Source organism: Poecilia mexicana, unplaced genomic scaffold (genome assembly GCF_051168715.1).
Source record: "Poecilia mexicana isolate PSO_F unplaced genomic scaffold, ASM5116871v1 scaffold_6, whole genome shotgun sequence".
Lineage (NCBI taxonomy): Eukaryota > Metazoa > Chordata > Actinopteri > Cyprinodontiformes > Poeciliidae > Poecilia > Poecilia mexicana.
The window spans coordinates 33,213,788-33,235,034 of NW_028263375.1; the positions used below are offsets into that span (position 1 = coordinate 33,213,788).

General features: G+C 40.9%; 1 protein-coding gene across 1 annotated transcript; it reads right to left on the minus strand.

Moving 5' to 3' along the window:
• Window positions 1–1,349: 1,349 nt before the first annotated feature.
• On the minus strand, window positions 1,350–21,247 carry LOC148159530 (uncharacterized). The gene is made up of 6 exons (XM_088006759.1): window positions 21,161–21,247; window positions 18,352–18,483; window positions 8,779–8,853; window positions 8,649–8,697; window positions 7,701–7,778; window positions 1,350–1,441 (listed from the first exon to the last, which is right to left on the minus strand). The coding sequence occupies exons 1-6, from the start codon at window positions 21,245–21,247 to the stop codon at window positions 1,350–1,352; spliced, it is 513 nt and encodes a 170-aa protein (XP_087862885.1).

The window sequence follows — 21,247 nt, forward strand, 5'->3', positions numbered from 1 at the left end:
CATGGCCGAGGTTAGGAAGGATGAGACCAGAGACCCACTGGACTGAGCCAAGAGACACCTGCTGACAGATCCTTCAGAGGTTTTCTGGACTGATGAACTGAGTGACTCTGGGTGGACCAGGTGGATGGTCCTGTGGTGGATCAGTAAGAGGCACAGAGCTCCACCTTGAGTCTGATGCCAGCAAGGTGGAGGTGAGTATACTAGTATACTAGTAGGGCTGGTGTTACGAATGATAAGCTGGTTGGACCTTTTAAGGTTGAAGATGGATTTATAATCCACTGAACTCCTTCTGGACTTTAGAAGACAGGAAGATGTCTGCATCTTTCAAAAATTATTTTATGCTCCATCACTTGCATCCAAATACCCCTCTGTGTAGTAAAGGCATTAAAGATGAAAAACCTATGGCATGGCCCTTCTTACTTCTTACATATAAAAATAAAAAAGTGAGAATGGGAAAATGTATGTTTGGTAACACTTTATTTGAAGGGGGTTGAATAAGACTGACATGACACTGTCATAAACACCTGTCATGAACATGAATAAGTCTTCATGAATATTTATGACTTTTGTCATAAAGCGTCATTCGGTAAATTATGACACTCTTAATACAAAGTTGACATTATTTAAAATGTCTTTGTTATGACAACTTGACATTAATCAAGAAATCATTACTGATATAATTTTTATATAAAAGTATTGCTGATTGCACTTTAAAAATGAGGTAACTTTATGTTATTAAAGGTAAAGTTTAAACAGTAATGATTTCCAGGGTAATGTCAAGTTGTCATAACAAAGACATTTTGAATAATGTCAACTTTGTATTATAAGTGTCATAATTTACCGAATGACGCTTTATGACAACAGTCATAAATATTCATGAAGGCTTATTCATGTTCATGACAGCTGTTATGTCATGTTTATGACAGTGTCATGTCAGTCTTATTCAACCCCCTTCAAATAAAGTGTTACCGTATGTTTTTCATATATTTGCAAACTAATTCTGCAACAAATAATTCAATAGTAATTTTGTTAATAATTGTTATATATAATAATTATTCATTCATAGCCAAACCAAACAGATTGTTTCAAGATTGTTTCACCACAGCAGACAATAAAGCAGATGGAAAAAGAAATATCAATACCATTCTCTAATTTTAATTAACAGGGTTTTTCATTTTACAACAAGATAAAATTAAATCTGATACATGAAAAACAACAAGAATCACACAACCGGTTACTGACAAACCCAAAGCTTTCATTTAAGAAGGCTGATGAAGAACCTCTTTATTATAAGGTTTAGTGCTGGGATGTAAAGTTGGTGATATTCACTGAGAAGTAGGCAGAGTGACTCATCTCTCCTGGAGATTCTGGATGAAAATTTTCTCCAAAATCAGAATTTTTGGGTTTTCTTTCAGTTCCAATGACTGGAGCATCTGGATACCTGCAAAATACAACACACATCTGATATGGACAATGTTCTAGTATAGCTGTGACTAGAAACATAGCTTAAAAGGATATGACACTCAAGTTTACCTGAGACGTTTAATGTGTTGTCATCCTGGATAAGATTTTTAAAAAGTTTGATGCCTTTCATACACTTTTACAAAACCAAAGAACAGAATAAAAACCAAACCAGCTAACCTATGGTTTAAATAACCCCCCAAAACACTACAGGCACTCTTTAATGCTGCAACTATCAAATGATGGAAGCAGGGGTCTAATGAGTGCATTTCTAAAAACAGTTCATAAAAGCAGTAAAATAGCCTGGATTACCTGCAAAATCCAGGTTCTTTCTCAAAATCTATCAAAAGTAAAAATCTGTCAGTGAACATGTCTCAGAATGACAAGTCATTGTTTCACTGTGATCAAATTGATTAGTCATGTCATATAACAGTGTGCTTTGGAGGGATGTTCTGTTGTAAACCATGGCTAATGTTTTGATGACAGGTACTGGAGATAGTGGGAGAGCAATAGTAAGAGACTCGACAAGATTTACATTAATGCTGTTACTGTGAATTGTTGACAGACCATGTCATTGTGATACAGAAAAGAAATAAAAGCACCGCAGAGCACAAAGAAAAAAAGGTATCTTCCCAATTTTTCCCAGTTTACCCCATGTATTCCCCATGTCTCCTTTCTGGTTCTTTCTCTGTTGATTATGGTTTTTGTTCTCCTCTGGCTCTCTGTGGTTTTTGTAAGTTTGTATTTTCATCATTTTCATTAAAATCTTCTAATTCACTTGATGCCTCAGCCTCCCTGCATGTGGATCCACTACAACCCTCACACATCATGACAAAATGAAAACATAGAAAATGTGGTCTTTAAGAAAAACAACAGATGCTGTGCAGTCTTCATTTACTTTCCATCTCCGTGCTGAGAAAAATGTCTCAACAGGGTTCAGGAATGAGAAGTAGGGTGAGAGGAACTTCATCTGCATCTTGTTGTGGGTCACAAACTCTTGTCTGATGATGTAGGAGTGATGAAAACTGACATTATGTCTTCATCTTCACTCCTCTTCCTCTTCTTCTCTCTGGCTGTTGACCCCGTCCTGATCCTTGTCCTTCCACTGTCAGAAATGTAACATATTGTTGTGCTCTGGCTATATGCACTATGTATGTGCCAGTTGATGGGAAGCACATTTGAGTTATTTCATAAAATTGGATGATCATTGGTTGATACGGTGGCCGACAGGTGCACAGCAACAGAGAAAACATGCAAACAAAAAAGAACACACGTGCACAAATGAAATGCAGCAAACAAAAAAGAGATGCAAACAAAAAAGAATACAACCACAAATGAAATGCAGCAAACAAAAACAGAGACGCAAACAAATGAAATGCAGCAAACAAAAGAAAAGATGCAAACAAAAAGTCTGAAAACGGAAGTGCTCCAGACCACTAGAGGGAGTCAAACAAAAAAAAAACAGCTGTGTCCAAATTTAGGGTCTGCATCCTTTAAAAGCAGCAATGGCGGCAAAATTATTTTTGCTGTTTTACACATAGACATAATATAAGCATTATATAATAAAAGAATTAATACCTAAATAAATAAAATATTAAAGTATTAAAATATTTACTCCTAAATAAAATAATTTATACCTTATATTATGTCTATGGTATTACACTTAAAATTACACAAAATTATTTTTTACAATGTTTTTAGGCGAGAATGTAGATGTATAGATCTCAAATATCTGTTCGGTTCATCAATAAATCACTTAATTACAATATTGCTCCGACGTTTTCGGAGATCTGCTCCCGCTGCATTAACAGCCAGTTCCCCTCGCCAGCTGTCAGCTGGCCGGGCGCTCCAGGTTCGGCACACCGAGAGAAGAACCCATGTCTCCCGGCAAATCGTTTTAAAAGCTCCCGCTAGTTTTCCCCTATGAGTGGAGGTGAAACGCAGATATTAAGCCAGGTAATAGCTGTACAATTTTTTGGTTCACTAAAGTATTTAATTTATTCCTGAGCAAATGGGTTTGACTGATTAAAGCTAAGCCTTGATGCTTTTCATTTGTTTGCATCTCTTTTTTTGTTTGCTGCATTTCATTTGTGCTCGTGTCTTTTTTTGTTTGCATGTTTTCTCTATGAGGGGCCGTTTAGGACAAAATTTACGTTCTGTCTCTCACACACTACCAAAAAGTCCCGCATACTCCAAAAAAGTTGCCTCGCATACTCAAAAAAATTACGTTTTGTCTCTCACACACTACCAAAAAGTCTCGCATACTCCAAAAAAGTAGCCTCGCATACTCAAAAAAATTACGTTTTGTCTCTCACACACTACCAGAAACTCTCGCACACTCCAAAAAAATAGCCACGCACACTAAAAAAATACTAAAATGTCACACACACACAAACGTTAACTTTCTCGCACACATACACTACTAACAGCTCGCACATTCACAAACGTTAACTGTCTCGCTCACATACACTGCTACCAGCTCGCACACACACACACACACACACAGACGTTTATCTCTCACATACACAAGACTAAAGTTGAACACACACACACAGTACTAAGACTCGTTTTTTGAATGTGTGAGAGCGAAACTCTTTTTGAATGTGTGAGAGCGAGACTTTTTTGAATGTGTGAGAGTTGTCACGGAAGAGGCGGGGCATAATTTTTGGATCAAACTGCGCATGCGTAGATCCTAAACCTTAAGTTTCGATTGTTGACTCACTGTATGTTCTATTACTTAGTATATTTGTGCTATATATATTTTAAATATATATAGAACGTTTAATTTTCTTGTAGATTAAATGTGCTATAGAAATAAATGAATTTGATTGATTGATTAAAAATAGCAAAATTGCTGTAGTACAATCTGTCCACTGGGTGCCAGCATTACAGGAATTATTAAGAGGTCTTGTGAGAAATTCTGTTCCCCCGTGAAAATCTGTTCCCCCTGTGACGGGAGCGCGCATTGCAGCCAGAGACGTGGATCCGGTGAATCTGACCATTTTCACGGCGCTTCTGATCGATTTCTCGGTAAAAACTACTCATATGATCATATCAATGTGTAACTTTCAGTTTAATCGGCAGCTATCAAAATAAAAATACATACATAAATAAACGAGGTCCGGTGTGGAGGTCTTTTTTCGCTGTTTTGTGTTATTTTGAAAGCGAAGAAAATCGATCTTTTTTCAGCTTTTGTCTCGTAAGCCTGACAAATAAAAGTCAGTCAACAAACACAGGTTCCCAACACATAGTGTGCATTTATAATTTTTCATTTCTGATGAAGGAGGAAGGAGATTAATATACCTGCAAGATCTTTTATTTTGTTTTCAAAATATTTGCATTATGTTTGACATTTGTCCTTAACATAGTTTAATATAAGGTAGCTATTGAAAGATAGTTTCAATATATTTATATATATTTAAAAACACAAATATACTAAGTAATACAACATACAGTGAGTCAAAAATGGAAAATTATAGTTTAGGATCTACGCATGCGCAGTTTGATCCAAAAATTATGCCCCGCCTCTTCCGTGACAACTCTCACACATTCAAAAAAAGTCTCGCTCTCACACATTCAAAAAACGAGTCTTAGTACTGTAAGATAAACGTCTGTGTGTGTGCGAGCTGTTAGTAGTGTATGTGAGCGAGAAAGTTAACGTTTGTGAATGTGCGAGCTGTTAGTGTATGTGTGCGAGACAGTGAACGTTTGTGAATGTGCGAGCTGTTAGTAGTGTAGTGTGCGAGAAAGTTAAGTTTGTGTGTATGTGCGCGAGCTGGTAGTGTATGTGAGCGAGCTGGTACTGGTGTATGTGAGCGAGAAAGTTAACGTTTGTGTGTATGTGCGCGAGCTGGTAGTGTATGTGAGCGAGCTGGTACTGGTGTATGTGTGCGAGACAGTTAACGTTTGTGAATGTGCGAGCTGGTAGTGTATGTGTGCGAGACAGTTAACGTTTGTGAATGTGCGAGCTGTTAGTAGTGTATGTGAGCGAGACAGTTAACGTTTGTGAATGTGCGAGCTGTTAGTAGTGTATGTGTGCGAGACAGTGAACGTTTGTGAATGTGCGAGCTGTTAGTAGTGTAGTGTGCGAGAAAGTTAACGTTTGTGTGTATGTGCGCGAGCTGGTAGTGTATGTGAGCGAGCTGGTAGCAGTGTATGTGTGCGAGAAAGTTAACGTTTGTGAATGTGCGAGCTGTTAGTAGTGTATGTGAGCGAGAAAGTTAACGTTTGTGTGTATGTGCGCGAGCTGGTAGTGTATGTGAGCGAGCTGGTACTGGTGTATGTGTGCGAGACAGTTAACGTTTGTGAATGTGCGAGCTGGTAGTGTATGTGTGCGAGACAGTTAACGTTTGTGAATGTGCGAGCTGTTAGTAGTGTATGTGAGCGAGACAGTTAACGTTTGTGAATGTGCGAGCTGTTAGTAGTGTATGTGTGCGAGACAGTGAACGTTTGTGAATGTGCGAGCTGTTAGTAGTGTAGTGTGCGAGAAAGTTAACGTTTGTGTGTATGTGCGCGAGCTGGTAGTGTATGTGAGCGAGCTGGTAGCAGTGTATGTGTGCGAGAAAGTTAACGTTTGTGAATGTGCGAGCTGTTAGTAGTGTATGTGAGCGAGAAAGTTAACGTTTGTGTGTATGTGCGCGAGCTGGTAGTGTATGTGAGCGAGCTGGTAGTGGTGTATGTGAGCGAGAAAGTTAACGTTTGTGTGTGCGTGGCTATTTTTTTGGAGTATGCGAGAGTTTTTGGTAGTGTGTGAGAGACAAAACGTAATTTTTTTGAGTGTGCGAGAGTTTTTGGTAGTGTGTGAGAGACGAAACGTAATTTTTTTGAGTGTGCGTGGCTACTTTTTTGGAGTATGCGAGAGTTTTTGGTAGTGTGTGAGAGACAAAACGTAATTTTTTTGAGTGTGCGAGAGTTTTTGGTAGTGTGTGAGAGACAAAACGTAAATTTTGTCCTAAACGGCCCCTCATATTTCTCTGTTGCTGTGCATTTACACCTGTCGGCCACCGTAGGTTGATCTAATGCTTCACACATTTACCTTCGTTAGAGAAATTCAGGATTCATCTGGGAGAAAGTTACCAGTTCAGAACAGATTCAGAGTCTAGAAATTCATAGAATCACAACTTATTCAAGCATTTTGCATGTTAAGACTTAAAAATTTAATTTATGTTTAGATGTTGTGGAGGTTGAGACTATTCAACAAAGACCTGTATAATATTTTGATCAGCATGATAATGGCAATTGAAAAAGCAGGAAAGAGCAGAGAAGACAGCTTCCTCCTGATGAAGAAGACGCTTTTCTTCTTCATTACTTTGAGAATTTGCAACTTGCTCAAAGGAACAGGGAACTGCTTTTTGATGTGCAGAATGAGACAATGATTTGAAACAGTAACATCATTTGGTCTGTTGGAATTAATAAACATATAACACTTCAGTATTACTTCAGTTTATCTTCAAATAATTTTTCAATCTGAAATGAATTGGATACTAAATATAATAATCTACAACATTTATTAATAAACATAATCATGTGGTGTCTGAATCTATACAGTTATACAATTCAAACTATTCCTTTTAGTTTGTATTGATACTGATGATTATTAGTCAATTATTAGACATAGATTACTTTAGGCTGGACATAGTTATTGTCTGAATCAAATGGAACATTCCATAACCTGGAGCAGAGAAATATTTAAATTATGGTAGTTTGAACAACTTTAAAGAAGTTTCCTAGCGTACAAATAGTCAGAATGAAGACAAAGGAGAATCTCCTAATCTTTGGACTGCATGATCATATTTGCATTATTTGTTTTCTGACTGTCTGGAGGGGAAGAGTAGTTTCTCTTGGTCTCTCCTGTTAGTTTTTGCCTTAGATTGTTGTTGGCTTGCTGTAGTTGTTTTAATATTCTATGTTCTTGAATACAATATGACTGTATTTTAAAAAAAAAAAACAATCTTCTCACTGTAAAACTTGCTACAAGTAAGCTTAGATTAGATCTGCCCGCAGCTTGGATCATTTTAAATTGCTTCTGAAAACTCATTTTTATTCTTTGAAGTAGTGTTTTGATACTCTGTTTTTATCAATTTGTGTTATTGTATTCTTGTACAGCACTTTGGTGCAGTTTATACATACTTTTAAAGTGCTATATAAGTACATTTGACATTGACATTGACTAATAACTATGAGCTGTCTATTCATAATACAAGAAGTAACCAAATGAGGCAGTGGAGGTGTTACTGTACCTTGGAGCAGTCCACCGAAACCCTGAAGCCTCTGCTTCAACACACTGGTTCTGTCCTCCAAAGCAAACCTTTTCCCATCTAAGAACGAAAATAATATATATTACATTAGATTTAGCAGACTTTCTCTTATAATAGATGTTAAAACAGACAAGAAATTGTCAAGCAAGTTCCTTTTTAATGCTGTTTCATGCTTACTCAGTCTGAGGAATTGCTGCTGAGACATTAACTAAATGCAATCAAATGGGGCTTCCAGTGACAACTTTAGAAACTGAGAATATAAACTGAATTTGCACTATATGCTAGCTACGATCAAATAGGAATGTTTGTACTTCGGATGAATGGATTGAGTTAATTATATACATCTTTGAAAAAACTAGATATTTGTCTTGTGAAGTGCCTTTTGGTGATAAGAAGTTGCCTTAAAATTTGCTACATTACTAAATGGACCTAAATTGACCTTCAGGAACCAATGCTCCAGTAAGTTCACACAAGAACACAGCAATGATCCAAAGGGCGAAGTACCAAATGAAAGATACCTTTCTCTAGTTAGAAAATGCCTAACTAGTATGTAGTTTGCTCTGCATAAAAAGCAGTAATGGTAATATGAATGAGGGTATTTAATTTGAAGTCCCTTTTACATGGATTTAGGACCAGAGAGGCTAAAAGTTGTGCAGCCAAAGAGGTGAGTGAAGATCAGCAGAGAAACAGAATGTTTTGAAGACACAGCAGCATGTCTGAGCAGAACTTGATGGTGGTCACATGGTTGGTATGTGTGATGCTGGATGGTGGCATGGGAGACAGAACATGAAGATGTTATGCTGTCCTAAACGTTTAACATTAAACATTCAAAACACATTTGTTCTGTGTTGTTAGGACAACCATACTTAATTTAACATAATTATGCCTGTGGTATTAGTGTGTAAGGAATGTTAGTTTATCTGCACTCACACTTGCCCTTCAAGTACATCATGGACTGAGGACCCCAGTGAATACTGAGCTGAAACGATAATATTTTACTGGTAAGAGAGGATGGTGTTACAGAAACCTGCCAGTAGGTGTCAAAGCTGGAGAGTTTTACCTTCTGAGCATGGTAGGACTCTACAATCAGACAGATCAGCAAGCTGCATGTCCAGATAACTGTGGCTTTTGTCTTCTGAAACAAGAGTAAGCAAAAGCAAAAAAGCTAGTTTGGATAGTACATGTGCCAATTCAATCTTTTCAATAAAAGATTTAATTGTTTCAGATATAAAGTAAATGAGGAGGTCCTTGATTCCTCTTGCAAGACTCTACACTCAACTTGTCTGCTGGTGGTGGTGCCATCCACTGGCCACGTGGTGCCAGTGCATAGCAGGCTCTCTTCTGTCACTCTGCCCCAGGGCAGCTGTGGCTACAATGCAGTAACTCAAAACATTGGCATGTGAATGTGTGTTTGAATGGGTGAATGGAGTGTGAAGCACTTTGTGACCTGTTTAAGTACAGCCCATTTACCATTTTACCATTCTTCTCACACCATATCTCTGTCCTCACCGTATCTATAATCCTCCTTGGTCTTTGATTTGAACTGTACAAAAATTCCCAGGAAACATCACCACAAACTGCCACCAAACTGGGTAGGGTTTAGTTTTGTGGTATTTTATATTGTACAATTCCATATCATAACAAAATGTTTCTGTTTGGCAGATCTGATCAGAAACACTGTTATATTAAACATTATGACAAAAAACCTTTTTTGTTGCAAAATCAGTCTCATGAAGTTCTACTCAGTTGTATCTAGCATGAGTTTGTCTGGTGAAATTAAAACTGGACATGGCCACTCCACTTTTCTATTGTGTGGCAACAGTTTTGGTACCTAGCATGAAATTAAAGGGATTAGTTATAATAATAGACCTTATTTGAGAAATATTAATTTTACATGTAAAACCAATACAGTGATAATACTGTAGGCTATGTGGTTTTTATACATTTAAATAAAATGTAGTCACACAGACGTCAATGTTATTAAAGTTGCAATGCATTATGGCTAAATTACGTATGGTTGGTCTGATTGCACTGCCTCCATCCAGTTAATGAGGTAAGCCTTTTTAATTTGACGTCATTCATGTCTGACATGATCTACGATCAGTGCCATTGAGACTAGGTTATTTGCTAGATTATGGGTCTGGAACCTGGAAGTTCTTGAATGGGTTGTTTCATTCTTTTGTTACTTTATTTTATGTTATTTTATTTAAGTCTAAGTCTAAACTATACCTCCATTAAAAAAAACACTGACCCCACTCTGATCCCTCTGGTAAATTTGGTTTAAAAGCACTGCAAGAAATATATATTGTGAATAGCTCTGTAGAGCAGTGGTCCCCAAACTACGGCCCGCAGGCCGGATCTGGCCCGCCTCCACATTTGGTCCGGCCCCCTGAACAATACCAGAAAGCATTTAGATTTTTTTTTCATATACATATAAGCCACTACTTTTTTCCTAAACTTTGAACCATTTGGCTTATAGTCCGGTACGGCTTATATGTGGATTTTTCTTCAACCACCAGGGGGCTCTTTAGCAGGAAGTGAATCATTGGAAGTCAAAATTGGAAATAAAAGAAGAAATTGCCCATTGAAACGGAATTAGGTTTTAATAGGAAATTGAAATTTGAAAATGTTGTTGATCAGTTAAAAGAAGATTTTTCGTTTTTTTAAATAATACTGGGATTATTATGAGAATTTGAGGCATAAATATTAGGATCCAATAGATGGCAGTAGTGCAACAATAATGGATGCAAGCTGCCATTGAAATCTAAATAATAATAATAAGAAGAAGTAGAAGTGGAAGAAGGCGCCCATTTTCATTTAGCACATGCTAGTAGCAGACACGAAGGATCAGCACTTTTACTGTTACAGTTACCGTTTGGAAACTACCGTAATCAGTTCAGTTAAATCTAAACTTGGCAACTTTTTCTTTTTCAACCGTAATAAATGTGATATTTATTTGACCTGTTGTGACTCAAATGTTGGGTGTCCGCCCCCCTCTGCTGCTGCTGCATCTTTGTGGAAAACCTGGAGCGGAAGCGATATCTGCGGCTTATAGTCCGGTAAAATACGGTATTTATTTTATAAATTGTGTTATTTCCTGGATTTTTTTCTGTGAAGAACCCAGAGAGGGTTATTTGATTGTGCTTTCTGGAAGACAATACATTTTTACATTTAGGCACTCCTGCAATCGTCACACTTTTTCTGTTACAAACTGACTCCGGCCCCCCACCAGAGAAGGGAAAAGTTATGTGGCCCTCATAGGAAAAAGTTTGGGGACCCCTGCTGTAGAGGAACAAGAATTCATCACAAGAGTATAAAAACAGGGAATTAACAGATGATGCACCAAATTCACTTGGTTCTGAAAAGAAAGCACTATGAAGATCTTGCTAAATAAGTGACTCGGTACAGAAGAAAATTACAATACAAATATAAACTTTGTATGTAAAATATGTCCAGATGACTGATGGGTGGAATTCGAGGTAATCTCCCAAACATTTCATTGTTCTATTTAATTCGACCACATAACATCTTTCACTTTTTCTACTGAAAAATTTGAATTGGCATATTACCACAATCAAAGTGCAAAAATGTTTATATTAAAAACATGCTTCTGCATGTTTTTAAAATGAGGAAAAAATGGTAATTGTAAAAACATATAATGGATTCTTTGGGGAGAAAACATTTGATGGATTTTTGAAACTTTTATTCTGCTTTTGTATTCACAAATAAATGTCTCCTTCATGATGGTCTTATTAGCCTAAGAATCCATATTGATTTGAGGATCTGTAAAATACAGTTAGTTATCACCACCTAGTCAATAAACAGTTTCTAGTTGGTGCACTAATTATCATAGCCTTTCACCATTTCACACACTTGCATTGATGATATTAGAGTAGCACACCAACGATACAGTCCATAAATATTTTTTCTTATCATACCACTGATATGACTTTCATCCTTGTCAAAGCACAGCAAATTGTAGACATTTTAGTTTTCATTTTTTAAAAGTGTTTTAAAAGTATGAGAGTTTAAATAAATAAAAAAAATTTCAACAAATCTATAGTCAAATTACAAAAAAATACTTTATTTTTTAATTAATATTGAAGAATGAAGATTACTTTATTTATAAGAGAGTACAAAGTCAACCTTAACACAGTTTCTTTGATTACATTGTTTTACATACTCTGAAATAAAGTCACCTGCAGACACTTAAAATATTCAGATTTAGATATTTTTACTTTTAGAAAAAGCTTTGCAATAAAGAAACACTAAACAGCACTCACCATATCTGCTGTAGCGAGAACAAGTGGCCAAGTCACAGCATGTGTTTGTGGATCAGAGCAATGTTCCAGGCCGCTTATAACCTCCATAAGGAGCGCTGGAAGCAGGAACGGATTCGATCTTGCTCCCCATGGGACCTGGCAGGACTCCTGTTTACTCAAAGGTAAAAAAGCAGCACAAAAACAAGCTGACGTCATGGCAATAATCTGCACATCGATAGTCTTCCTCTGTTTGAGTTCTGCAAGTGTAAGTGATATCGTCCTATGAAGATAATAGGTTTTTAGTTAGCACTCTTTTTATTATTGTTTGTGTTCATATTTACATAACTATTTGATCCCACAGACTTCAGTCACTTTTAAATTATATTTTACATTGGTTTATCAAGGTGAGTCAGAACCATTAAGAGCCAGTTCTCATTTTAGAGGACCAGGTCAGACACAAAATTTTACTGTTGTCATAGCAACATTTACATGGGAAATTGAAATTGGCTTAGCTTTGAAATTTTTCAAAGATACAACAGTTTTACACAAAGAAATATTTTTCCCTTGAATGTGGGGTACCCCAAGGTTCAATACTAGGACCCCTCCTATTTAATATTTATATGCTCCCACTGGTTCAGATCATAACAGGAAATAAGATCAGCTACCATAACTACACAGCGCTACATTACGATGTCACCAGGTGACTCTGAACCCATCCAATCACTGAACAGATGCTTAGAACAGATAAATGTGTGGTTGTGCCAAAACTTTCTCAGCTGAACAGAAACAAAACTGAAGTTATTATCTTTGGACCTAAAGAGGAGCGATCTAGAATCAATGCACAGCTTCAGTTATAACTAAAACCAGCGATCAGCCCGAAACCTGGGAGTAGTGATGGACTCTGACCTGAACCTTCAGAGCCACATTAAGATAGTCACAAAGTCGGCCTTCTACCATCTGAAGAACATCTCCAGGATTAGAGGACTGATGTCTCAACGAGATCTAGAGAAACTCATCCATGTGTTTATCTTTACTCGCATTGATTACTGCAACAGTATCTTCACAGGTCTGACTAACAAAATCAAACAGCTGCAGCTGATCCAGAACTCTGCTGCTCGCGTTCTCACTAAAACCAGGAAGATAGAGCACATAACACTAGTTTTAAAGCCCCTACACTGGTTCCCTGTAGCTCAGAGAATAGACTTTAAAATACTGTTGTTTGTTTATAAATCACTGAACGGTTTAGCACCACAATACATTAAAGATATGCTGTTGTTCTACCAACCGTCTAGACCCCTCAGATCTTCTGGTTCTGGTTCTGCTCTGCATGCCCAGAACCAGAAGCAAACAAGGAGAGGCAGCATTCAGCTTCTATGCATCATATATTTGGAACAAACTTCCAGAAAACTGCAAAACAGCTGAAACACTGAGTGCCTTCAAATCTCGACTAAAAACTCATCTGTTTAGAGCTGTATTTGACGTTGTCATGTTCTGGTTTAGCTTTCTGACCCACATGCAAGAATTCTGTGCAGAGAACAGATATCAGTAAAATATATTTATTACAATGAACAGACAATAATCAAGACTCCTGAACTCCTGGTTCAGGAGTCTTCAGGGGATCGGCAACCAGGGGACTGGACTGGAAGGGAATAGGTTGATGGTGAGTTCAAAGTCAGTGGGAAAATTCCAACTTACTGTCTGGACTGAAAAGTTCTTACTTGGGTGGATCTCAATCTGAATGGTGGAGAGATCTGAAGGTTCCTGAATTGAGGTCTTGATGGAGGGAGTTGCTGTGGGCCAACTGAAGGAGCTGTTGAAGTGGATGGTGTCATATGTTGGGTTTTTTGTGTGGATTTTTCTGTGTTCTCCGTTTAGTTTGAGTTGATTTCGAGATTTCTAGTGTCTACTTTTGAGCATTACCAGTTTTTCTTTTGTCCACTAATTAGTAATTTGATTCACCTGTTTGGTTAGCCATTTAGGTTTGACGCGCCCCAGGTTTGTTGCGGCAGTTCCTGGTCTGAGTATCCTCGACGCTCTGTGTGAGTTTGTACGGTGAGATCTGACCTGTATATCTTAACTGTGGTGAAAAGTAAAAGTCTAACTATGACAAGACGAAGAAGGCCTCGTGGTTCCTGTCGACACCCAACAACATCATTCCTGACAGATGGTGTGGGAGAGCGGACAGGTAAGTTCTTCTTTTCACCAAGGATCCCAGGCAAGGGAATCAGTCAACATCGAGTTCCAGAGGAGTGTGAGAAGGCAATGAGGATGTAAGTGAAGCTTGGGCAACCGGTGGATAACTTCAGCCAGCGTCACAAGGAGAGGGTTCAGAGAGAAAACGCCAGGAGCTTGAGAGCTTTGTGTGGATGGATCCAAATACGTCACGAGGAAGCTCCTAAAAAGGTACAGAACAATTGCTAAGGGTTCACAAGAAAACGGGTTGTCACAAGGAAAACACTGGTGGCCTGCAGTACCATTACTGGTTAACAATCTGGTGTTGAAGTCTTCTTTAGGTTTTAACGGCAGCTTGCATCCATTAATGTTGCACTACTATGCCTCAAGTTCCCTTAAAGATCCCAGTATGTTTTTAAGAACGAAAATCTTCTTTTTCCCCTCAATACTATTTAACAGATCGATCACATTCTCAAATTACCTAATTCCGTTTTAAATACCCTTCTTTGATTTGCATATTTTCTACAACTAATAAAAACATGTTCCATCGTTTCTACAGTATCACACCAACTACATAAACCAGTAAGATGTTTCCCCATCTTAAAAAGAGTTCCATTTAAAAAACTGCCCGATTTTTATTAGGCCTGAGCAGCTAAGTGCTGCGAAGGCCTATTGTTTTTGTAGTGTTTATTAGGCCCGAGCAGCTAAGCGCTGCGAGAGCCTATTGTTTTCGTGCTGTAGCCTATTGTTTTCGTGCTGTTTATTATTACGATTCTGCCACCCTTTTTAGGGGGCTTTTTGGGGGCTTTATCATATTCAAAAACTCACCAAACTTGGCGGGGGCATAGAGCCCGGTGAAAAATTACGTATTTTATGGTCGCTGCAAAAATCGCAAAAGAAACGGCTCAAGGGCGCCACCTAGCAGCTTTCAAAAGACCCTTTCCTATTCCCTTGCTTCATCGTAGAGACTTGAAATTTGGCACACTTGTAGAGCTCCCCAAGACACTCAGAATTTACAATTAATGTCATAGTGCAAGTATCACTTCCGATTTTGACCCGATTTTGGACGTTTACAGGGTTCGCATTTTTTCGAACTTGTCCTAGGGATTTCGATCGATCGGCTTCAAACTCGGTCAGATCGTTCATAAGGCATGGCCGATCCAAAGTTATCAAAGGTTTGCGTTTTCGACCTTCCTGAAGGGGGGTTACCTGGGGTCAAAGTTCATGGATTCGCCATGAAACACAAAACGGTTATAACTTTTACAAAAAAACTCACAGCGGCACCAAACTTTCAGTGATTGATCATCATCGGGTCCCCTACAATACCCAATGGTCAAATGATGACATCACTTAGGCCACGCCCCCTGAGAACAGGAAGTGTCATGTTTTACTGTGAACGGTCGCTATATGACCCCTTTGACCTAATCAACATTAAACTATGTCCAGAGACAGAAGACATGTGGGTGTGTATTGGATTCCAACCCCATCTGGCTGGGATGTAGCAGGTGGGCGTGGCAGCGTGGCAAAGTGACCTTTAAGAACGTGCCCATACTTTTGGCTCTGAATTCAACAATTTTGGGTGCAGCTGCACCAAACTCACTAGGATGGATCTTTGTCCAACCCCGAACAGGAATCCAGTGCAATATTTGGTGGGCGTGGCCTAATGTCTCAACAGCGCCCTCTAGCGTGTTTTAAATGATCAGCCCCAAGCCATGCTTTATCTCAGAATTATGAAACTTGGTACACATCTGTATCTTGTCAGGATGTACAAAAAAGTCTCTTGGAGCCATGGTCCAAACCCAATAGGAAGTCGGCCATTTTGGATCAAAGCAGCAATTTCCTCTATTTCATAGATGTCACATCTGATTTAACTAGTCCCACACCTTTTGAGATACAGACTTCAAACTCACTCAGCAGAGACTTGAGACATTAAAGTTGAAAAGTTATCAACAGAATTCTCGTAGATCAAAGCATGTGGGCGTGGCTAAGTGTTAAACTTTGGCTTTGTGAAATGACACTTCTCACCAAACATGATCAGCCCCAAGCCATGCTTTAACCTAGAGTTATGAAACTTGGTACACATGTGTAACTCATCAGGATGTACAAAAAAGTCTCTTGGAGCCATGGTCCAAACCCAACAGGAAGTCGGCCATTTTGGATGAAAGCCGCAATTTCCTCTATTTCATAGATGTCACATCTGATTTAACTAGTCCCACACCTTTTGAGATACAGACTTCAAACTCACTCAGCAGAGACTTGAGACATTAAAGTTGAAAGGTTATCAACAGAATTCTCGTAGATCAAAGCATGTGGGCGTGGCTAAGCGTCAAACTTTGGCTTTGTGAAATGACACTTCTCACCAAAAACATTATCAGCCCCAAGCCATGCTTTAACCTAGAGTTATGAAACTTGGTACACATGTGTAACTCATCAGGATGTACAAAAAAGTCTCTTAGAGCCATGGTCCAAACCCAACAGGAAGTCGGCCATTTTGGATCAAAGCCGTAATTTCCTCTATTTCATAGACGTCACATCTTATTTATCTCCTCCCACACCTTTTGAGATACAGACTTCAAACTCACTCAGCAGACACTTGAGACATTAAAGTTGAAAAGTTATAAAAAGAATTCTCGTACATCAAAGCATGTGGCCATGGCTAAGCATCAAACTTTGGCTTTGTGCCATGAAACATTAGAATGCAATTGTCGTATGGTGGGGGTGTTGGTGGTGAGGAGATGACGCAGGTAGACCCAGGATGTAGATGAATAAGATGAATTTAATGATGAGGATGATGCTCAGACAGTCCAAGACAGGCAGCACGGCAGAGAAACTAGCGCACAGCTAAATGCCGGTAGCAACTGATACAAGACTGACTAAACGAGCAGATGCCGACACAGGACTTAACAGTACGACTGTGCCGGCAGACGAACTAACAGACAGAACAAACTAAGCCCGAACTGACTGACACGTATGTTAGACATAGACAAGGACCCGACGAGGAACACAGACAACAGGTGGGTATAAATACACACGGGGTAATTAAGGGAATGAGACACACCTGGGGAGCAATCAACGGGGAGGACAGGACAAAGACTCACAGGGAAACAGGACTGAACACAGAAAACTCAAAAATAAACACACAAAAACACGGAACATGACAGTACCCCCCCCTCAAGGGCGGATACCAGACGCCCACAAAAACAGTTCAACAAAAAACAACCCAACTGGGTGGGCGGAGGGGCGATGGAAGGAGGGCCAGAGTCCAGAACAAAAAAAAACAACCCATCAGGGTGGGCGGAGACCCAGGAGGCAGACCCCTCGAAAGAGGTCCGGCGGGCGTCGCCGGCGCAGGAAGCGGAGTCCCGGAGACGGGTCCGGCGGGCGTCGCCGGCGCAGGAAGCGGACCCTCGGAGGCTCTGGAGGGCCGGGAGCAGACTCTGGAAACTCGGGGGGAGCAGACTCTGGAAACTCGGGGGGAGCAGACTCTGGAAACTCGGGGGGAGCAGACTCTGGAAACTCGGGGGGAGCAGACTCTGGAAACTCGGGGGGAGCAGACTCTGGAAACTCGGGGGGAGCAGACTCTGGAAACTCGGGGGGAGCAGACTCTGGAAACTCGGGGGGAGCAGACTCTGGAAACTCGGGCGGAGCAGACTCTGGAAACTCGGGCGGAGCAGACTCTGGAAACTCGGGCGGAGCAGACTCTGGAAACTCGGGCGGAGCAGACTCTGGAAACTCGGGCGGAGCAGACTCTGGAAACTCGGGCGGAGCAGACTCTGGAAACTCGGGCGGAGCAGACTCTGGAAACTCGGGCGGAGCAGACTCTGGAAACTCGGGGGAAGGCTGCGCTCCGGCAGCAGGCTCGGGGAGCTCTGGCTCGGGGGAAGGCTGCGCTCCGGCAGCAGGCTCGGGGAGCTCTGGCTCGGGGGAAGGCTGCGCTCCGGCAGCAGGCTCGGGGAGCTCTGGCTCGGGGGAAGGCTGCGCTCCGGCAGCAGGCTCGGGGAGCTCTGGCTCAGGGAAAAACTGCGCTCCGGCAGCGGGCTCGGGGAGCTCGGGCTCGTCCGCAAACTCGGGGGGCGGAGCCACAAGGAACTCGGGAAGCTCGGGGTGCTCCAGGAGCGGGGAAGACCGACGCCGCCTCGGCGCGGGGACCGGAGGCGGGGGCCGCCTCGGCGCGGGGACCGGAGGCGGAGGCGACCGACGCCGCCTCGGCGCGGGGACCGGAGGCGGGGGAGACCGACGCCCAGGGGCCGGGATCTCCGGCGGCGCAGGGCGGTGGTGACGTCGGAGCCCAGGGGCCGGGACCTCAGGCGGCGCAGGGCGGACGGAGGCGGCTGGAGACGGGCGGACGGAGGCGGCTGGAGACGGGCGGACGGAGGCGGCTGGAGACGGGCGGACGGAGGTGGCTGGAGACGGGCGGACGGAGGTGGCTGGAGCGGACTCTGGAAACTCGGGGGACTTTGGAAGCTGCTCCAGGTAAATCTCATAAAGTCCCAATACTAAATCAAACAAAGTGGGATGACCTTTGTATTGGTTGAGGAGGTTGAGATAGTCCGCATCCTTATAATCACTCCAGTTCTCTGGGCCCATGATGTTCTGCGATCCTCACCGGTTGTGGTCGGGTCCTTCTGTCGTATGGTGGGGGTGTTGGTGGTGAGGAGATGACGCAGGTAGACCCAGGATGTAGATGAATAAGATGAATTTAATGATGAGGATGATGCTCAGACAGTCCAAGACAGGCAGCACGGCAGAGAAACTAGCGCACAGCTAAATGCCGGTAGCAACTGATACAAGACTGACTAAACGAGCAGATGCCGACACAGGACTTAACAGTACGACTGTGCCGGCAGACGAACTAACAGACAGAACAAACTAAGCCCGAACTGACTGACACGTATGTTAGACATAGACAAGGACCCGACGAGGAACACAGACAACAGGTGGGTATAAATACACACGGGGTAATTAAGGGAATGAGACACACCTGGGGAGCAATCAACGGGGAGGACAGGACAAAGACTCACAGGGAAACAGGACTGAACACAGAAAACTCAAAAATAAACACACAAAAACACGGAACATGACAGCAATAACTTCTCCAGGACAGGTCAGAGCTGAATCAGACTTTCCATGTCTCATTATAGACAAGCCTTTATCACATTCTCATGGTCAATTGATGACATCACCTAAACCACGCCCCCCTCCAAAAGGAAGTCACCTGTTTTTCTCTGCTGGATGTCTTACTTTTACTCTGATTCAAATGGATTAAATCCTGTGCCAACTGATATAAAATTACATTACAACCCCTGGCAAAAAGTATGGAATCACCAGTGTTGGATGAGCAGTCATTCAGACATTTCATGCTGTAAAACAAACTCGGATCAAAAACATGATACAATATTAAGGTCATTCCAAAGTGCAACTTGTTGGCTTTCAGGAACACTCAAAGAAATGAAGAGAAAACATTGTGGAAGTCAGTGAATGATACTTTTATTGACCAAACACAGGGAAATAAATATGGAATCACTCAATTCTGAGGAAAAAAGTATGGAATCACTCAAATTGGAGGTAGAAAAAAGGACACACCCAGTCTATTTCCTTTCCCTAAATGGACACCTGCCCCAGATTAGATGTGCCCGTTAGTGTGCAGTTCAAAACACCTGCAGTCATGACACCTTGGAGGGCTGCTGGACGAAGTGGAGTGGCGAGAACCATGACTCCAACAAGAGAAATGTCCCTTGAAACAAAAGAGAGGATTGTGAAACTTCTTGAAGAAGGTAACCCTTCACGCATGGTTGCTAAAGATGTGGGCTGTTCACAGTCAGCTGTATCCAAGATATGGTCCAAACACAAACAGCATGGAATGGTTGTTAAAGCCAAGCGTACTGGTAGACCAAAAAAGACATTAAAGCGTCAAGACAAACAACTAAAGGTCATTTGTCTTGAAAACCAAAAAAGTACAACTAAACAGATGAAGCATAAATGGGAGGAAGCTGGAGTCAATGTATGTGACCGAACCGTAAGAAATCGCCTAAAGGAGGTGGGATTTCAATACAGGAAAGCTAAATGAAAACCAGCATTGACACCTAACCATAAAAGAACAAGATTCTGATGGGCTAAGGAGAGGCAATCATGGACTGTGGATGACTGGATGAAAGTTGTCTTCAGTGATGAGTCAAGAATCTGCAATGGATAAGGTGATGATGCTGGAACTTTTGTTTGGTGCCGTTCCAGTGAGATTTATGAAGAGGCCTGCCTGAAGAAAACAATCAAATTTCCACAGTCCTTGATGATATGGGGCTGCATGTCAGGCAAAGGCACTGGGGAGATGACTGTGGTTAATTCTTCTATCAATGCACAAGTTTACATTGACATTTTGGACAGTTTTCTCATCCCTTCAATTGAACAGATGTTTGGAGATGATGAAATAATTTTCCAAGATGACAATGCATCGTGCCATAGGGCAAAAACAGTGAAGGCATTCCTTGAAGAAAGACACATTCAGTCGATGTCATGGCCTGCAAATAGTCCAGATCTCAACCCAATAGAAAACCTGTGGTGGAGATTGAAAAAAATGTTCCACAAGAAGGCTCCAACCTGCAAAGCTGATCTGGCAACTGCTATCAAAGAGAGTAGGCACCAAATACTGTTTGTCCCTCATCAAGTCCATGCCTCAGAGACTAAAAGCTGTTATAAAAGCCAAAGATGGTGCAACTAAATACTAGTGATGTATTTTGAATGGTCTTTTGTTTATGTGTTTTTCATGATTCCATACTTTTTTCCTCAGAATTAAGTGATTCCATATTTATTTCCCTGTGTTTGGTCAATAAAAGTATCATTCACTGACTTCCACAATGTTTTCTCTTCATTTCTTTGAGTGTTCCTGAAAGCCAACAAGTTGCACTTTGGAATGACCTTAATATTGTGTCATGTTTTTGATCCGAGTTTGTTTTACAGCATGAAATGTCTGAATGACTGCTCATCCAACACTGGTGATTCCATACTTTTTGCCAGGGGTTGTATGATGCCCTCTGTGAATGTTGGCTGCTGGCTGAACCATGTGGGGGTGGCTAAATAGCGAGTAGCAATGCTCGCCAT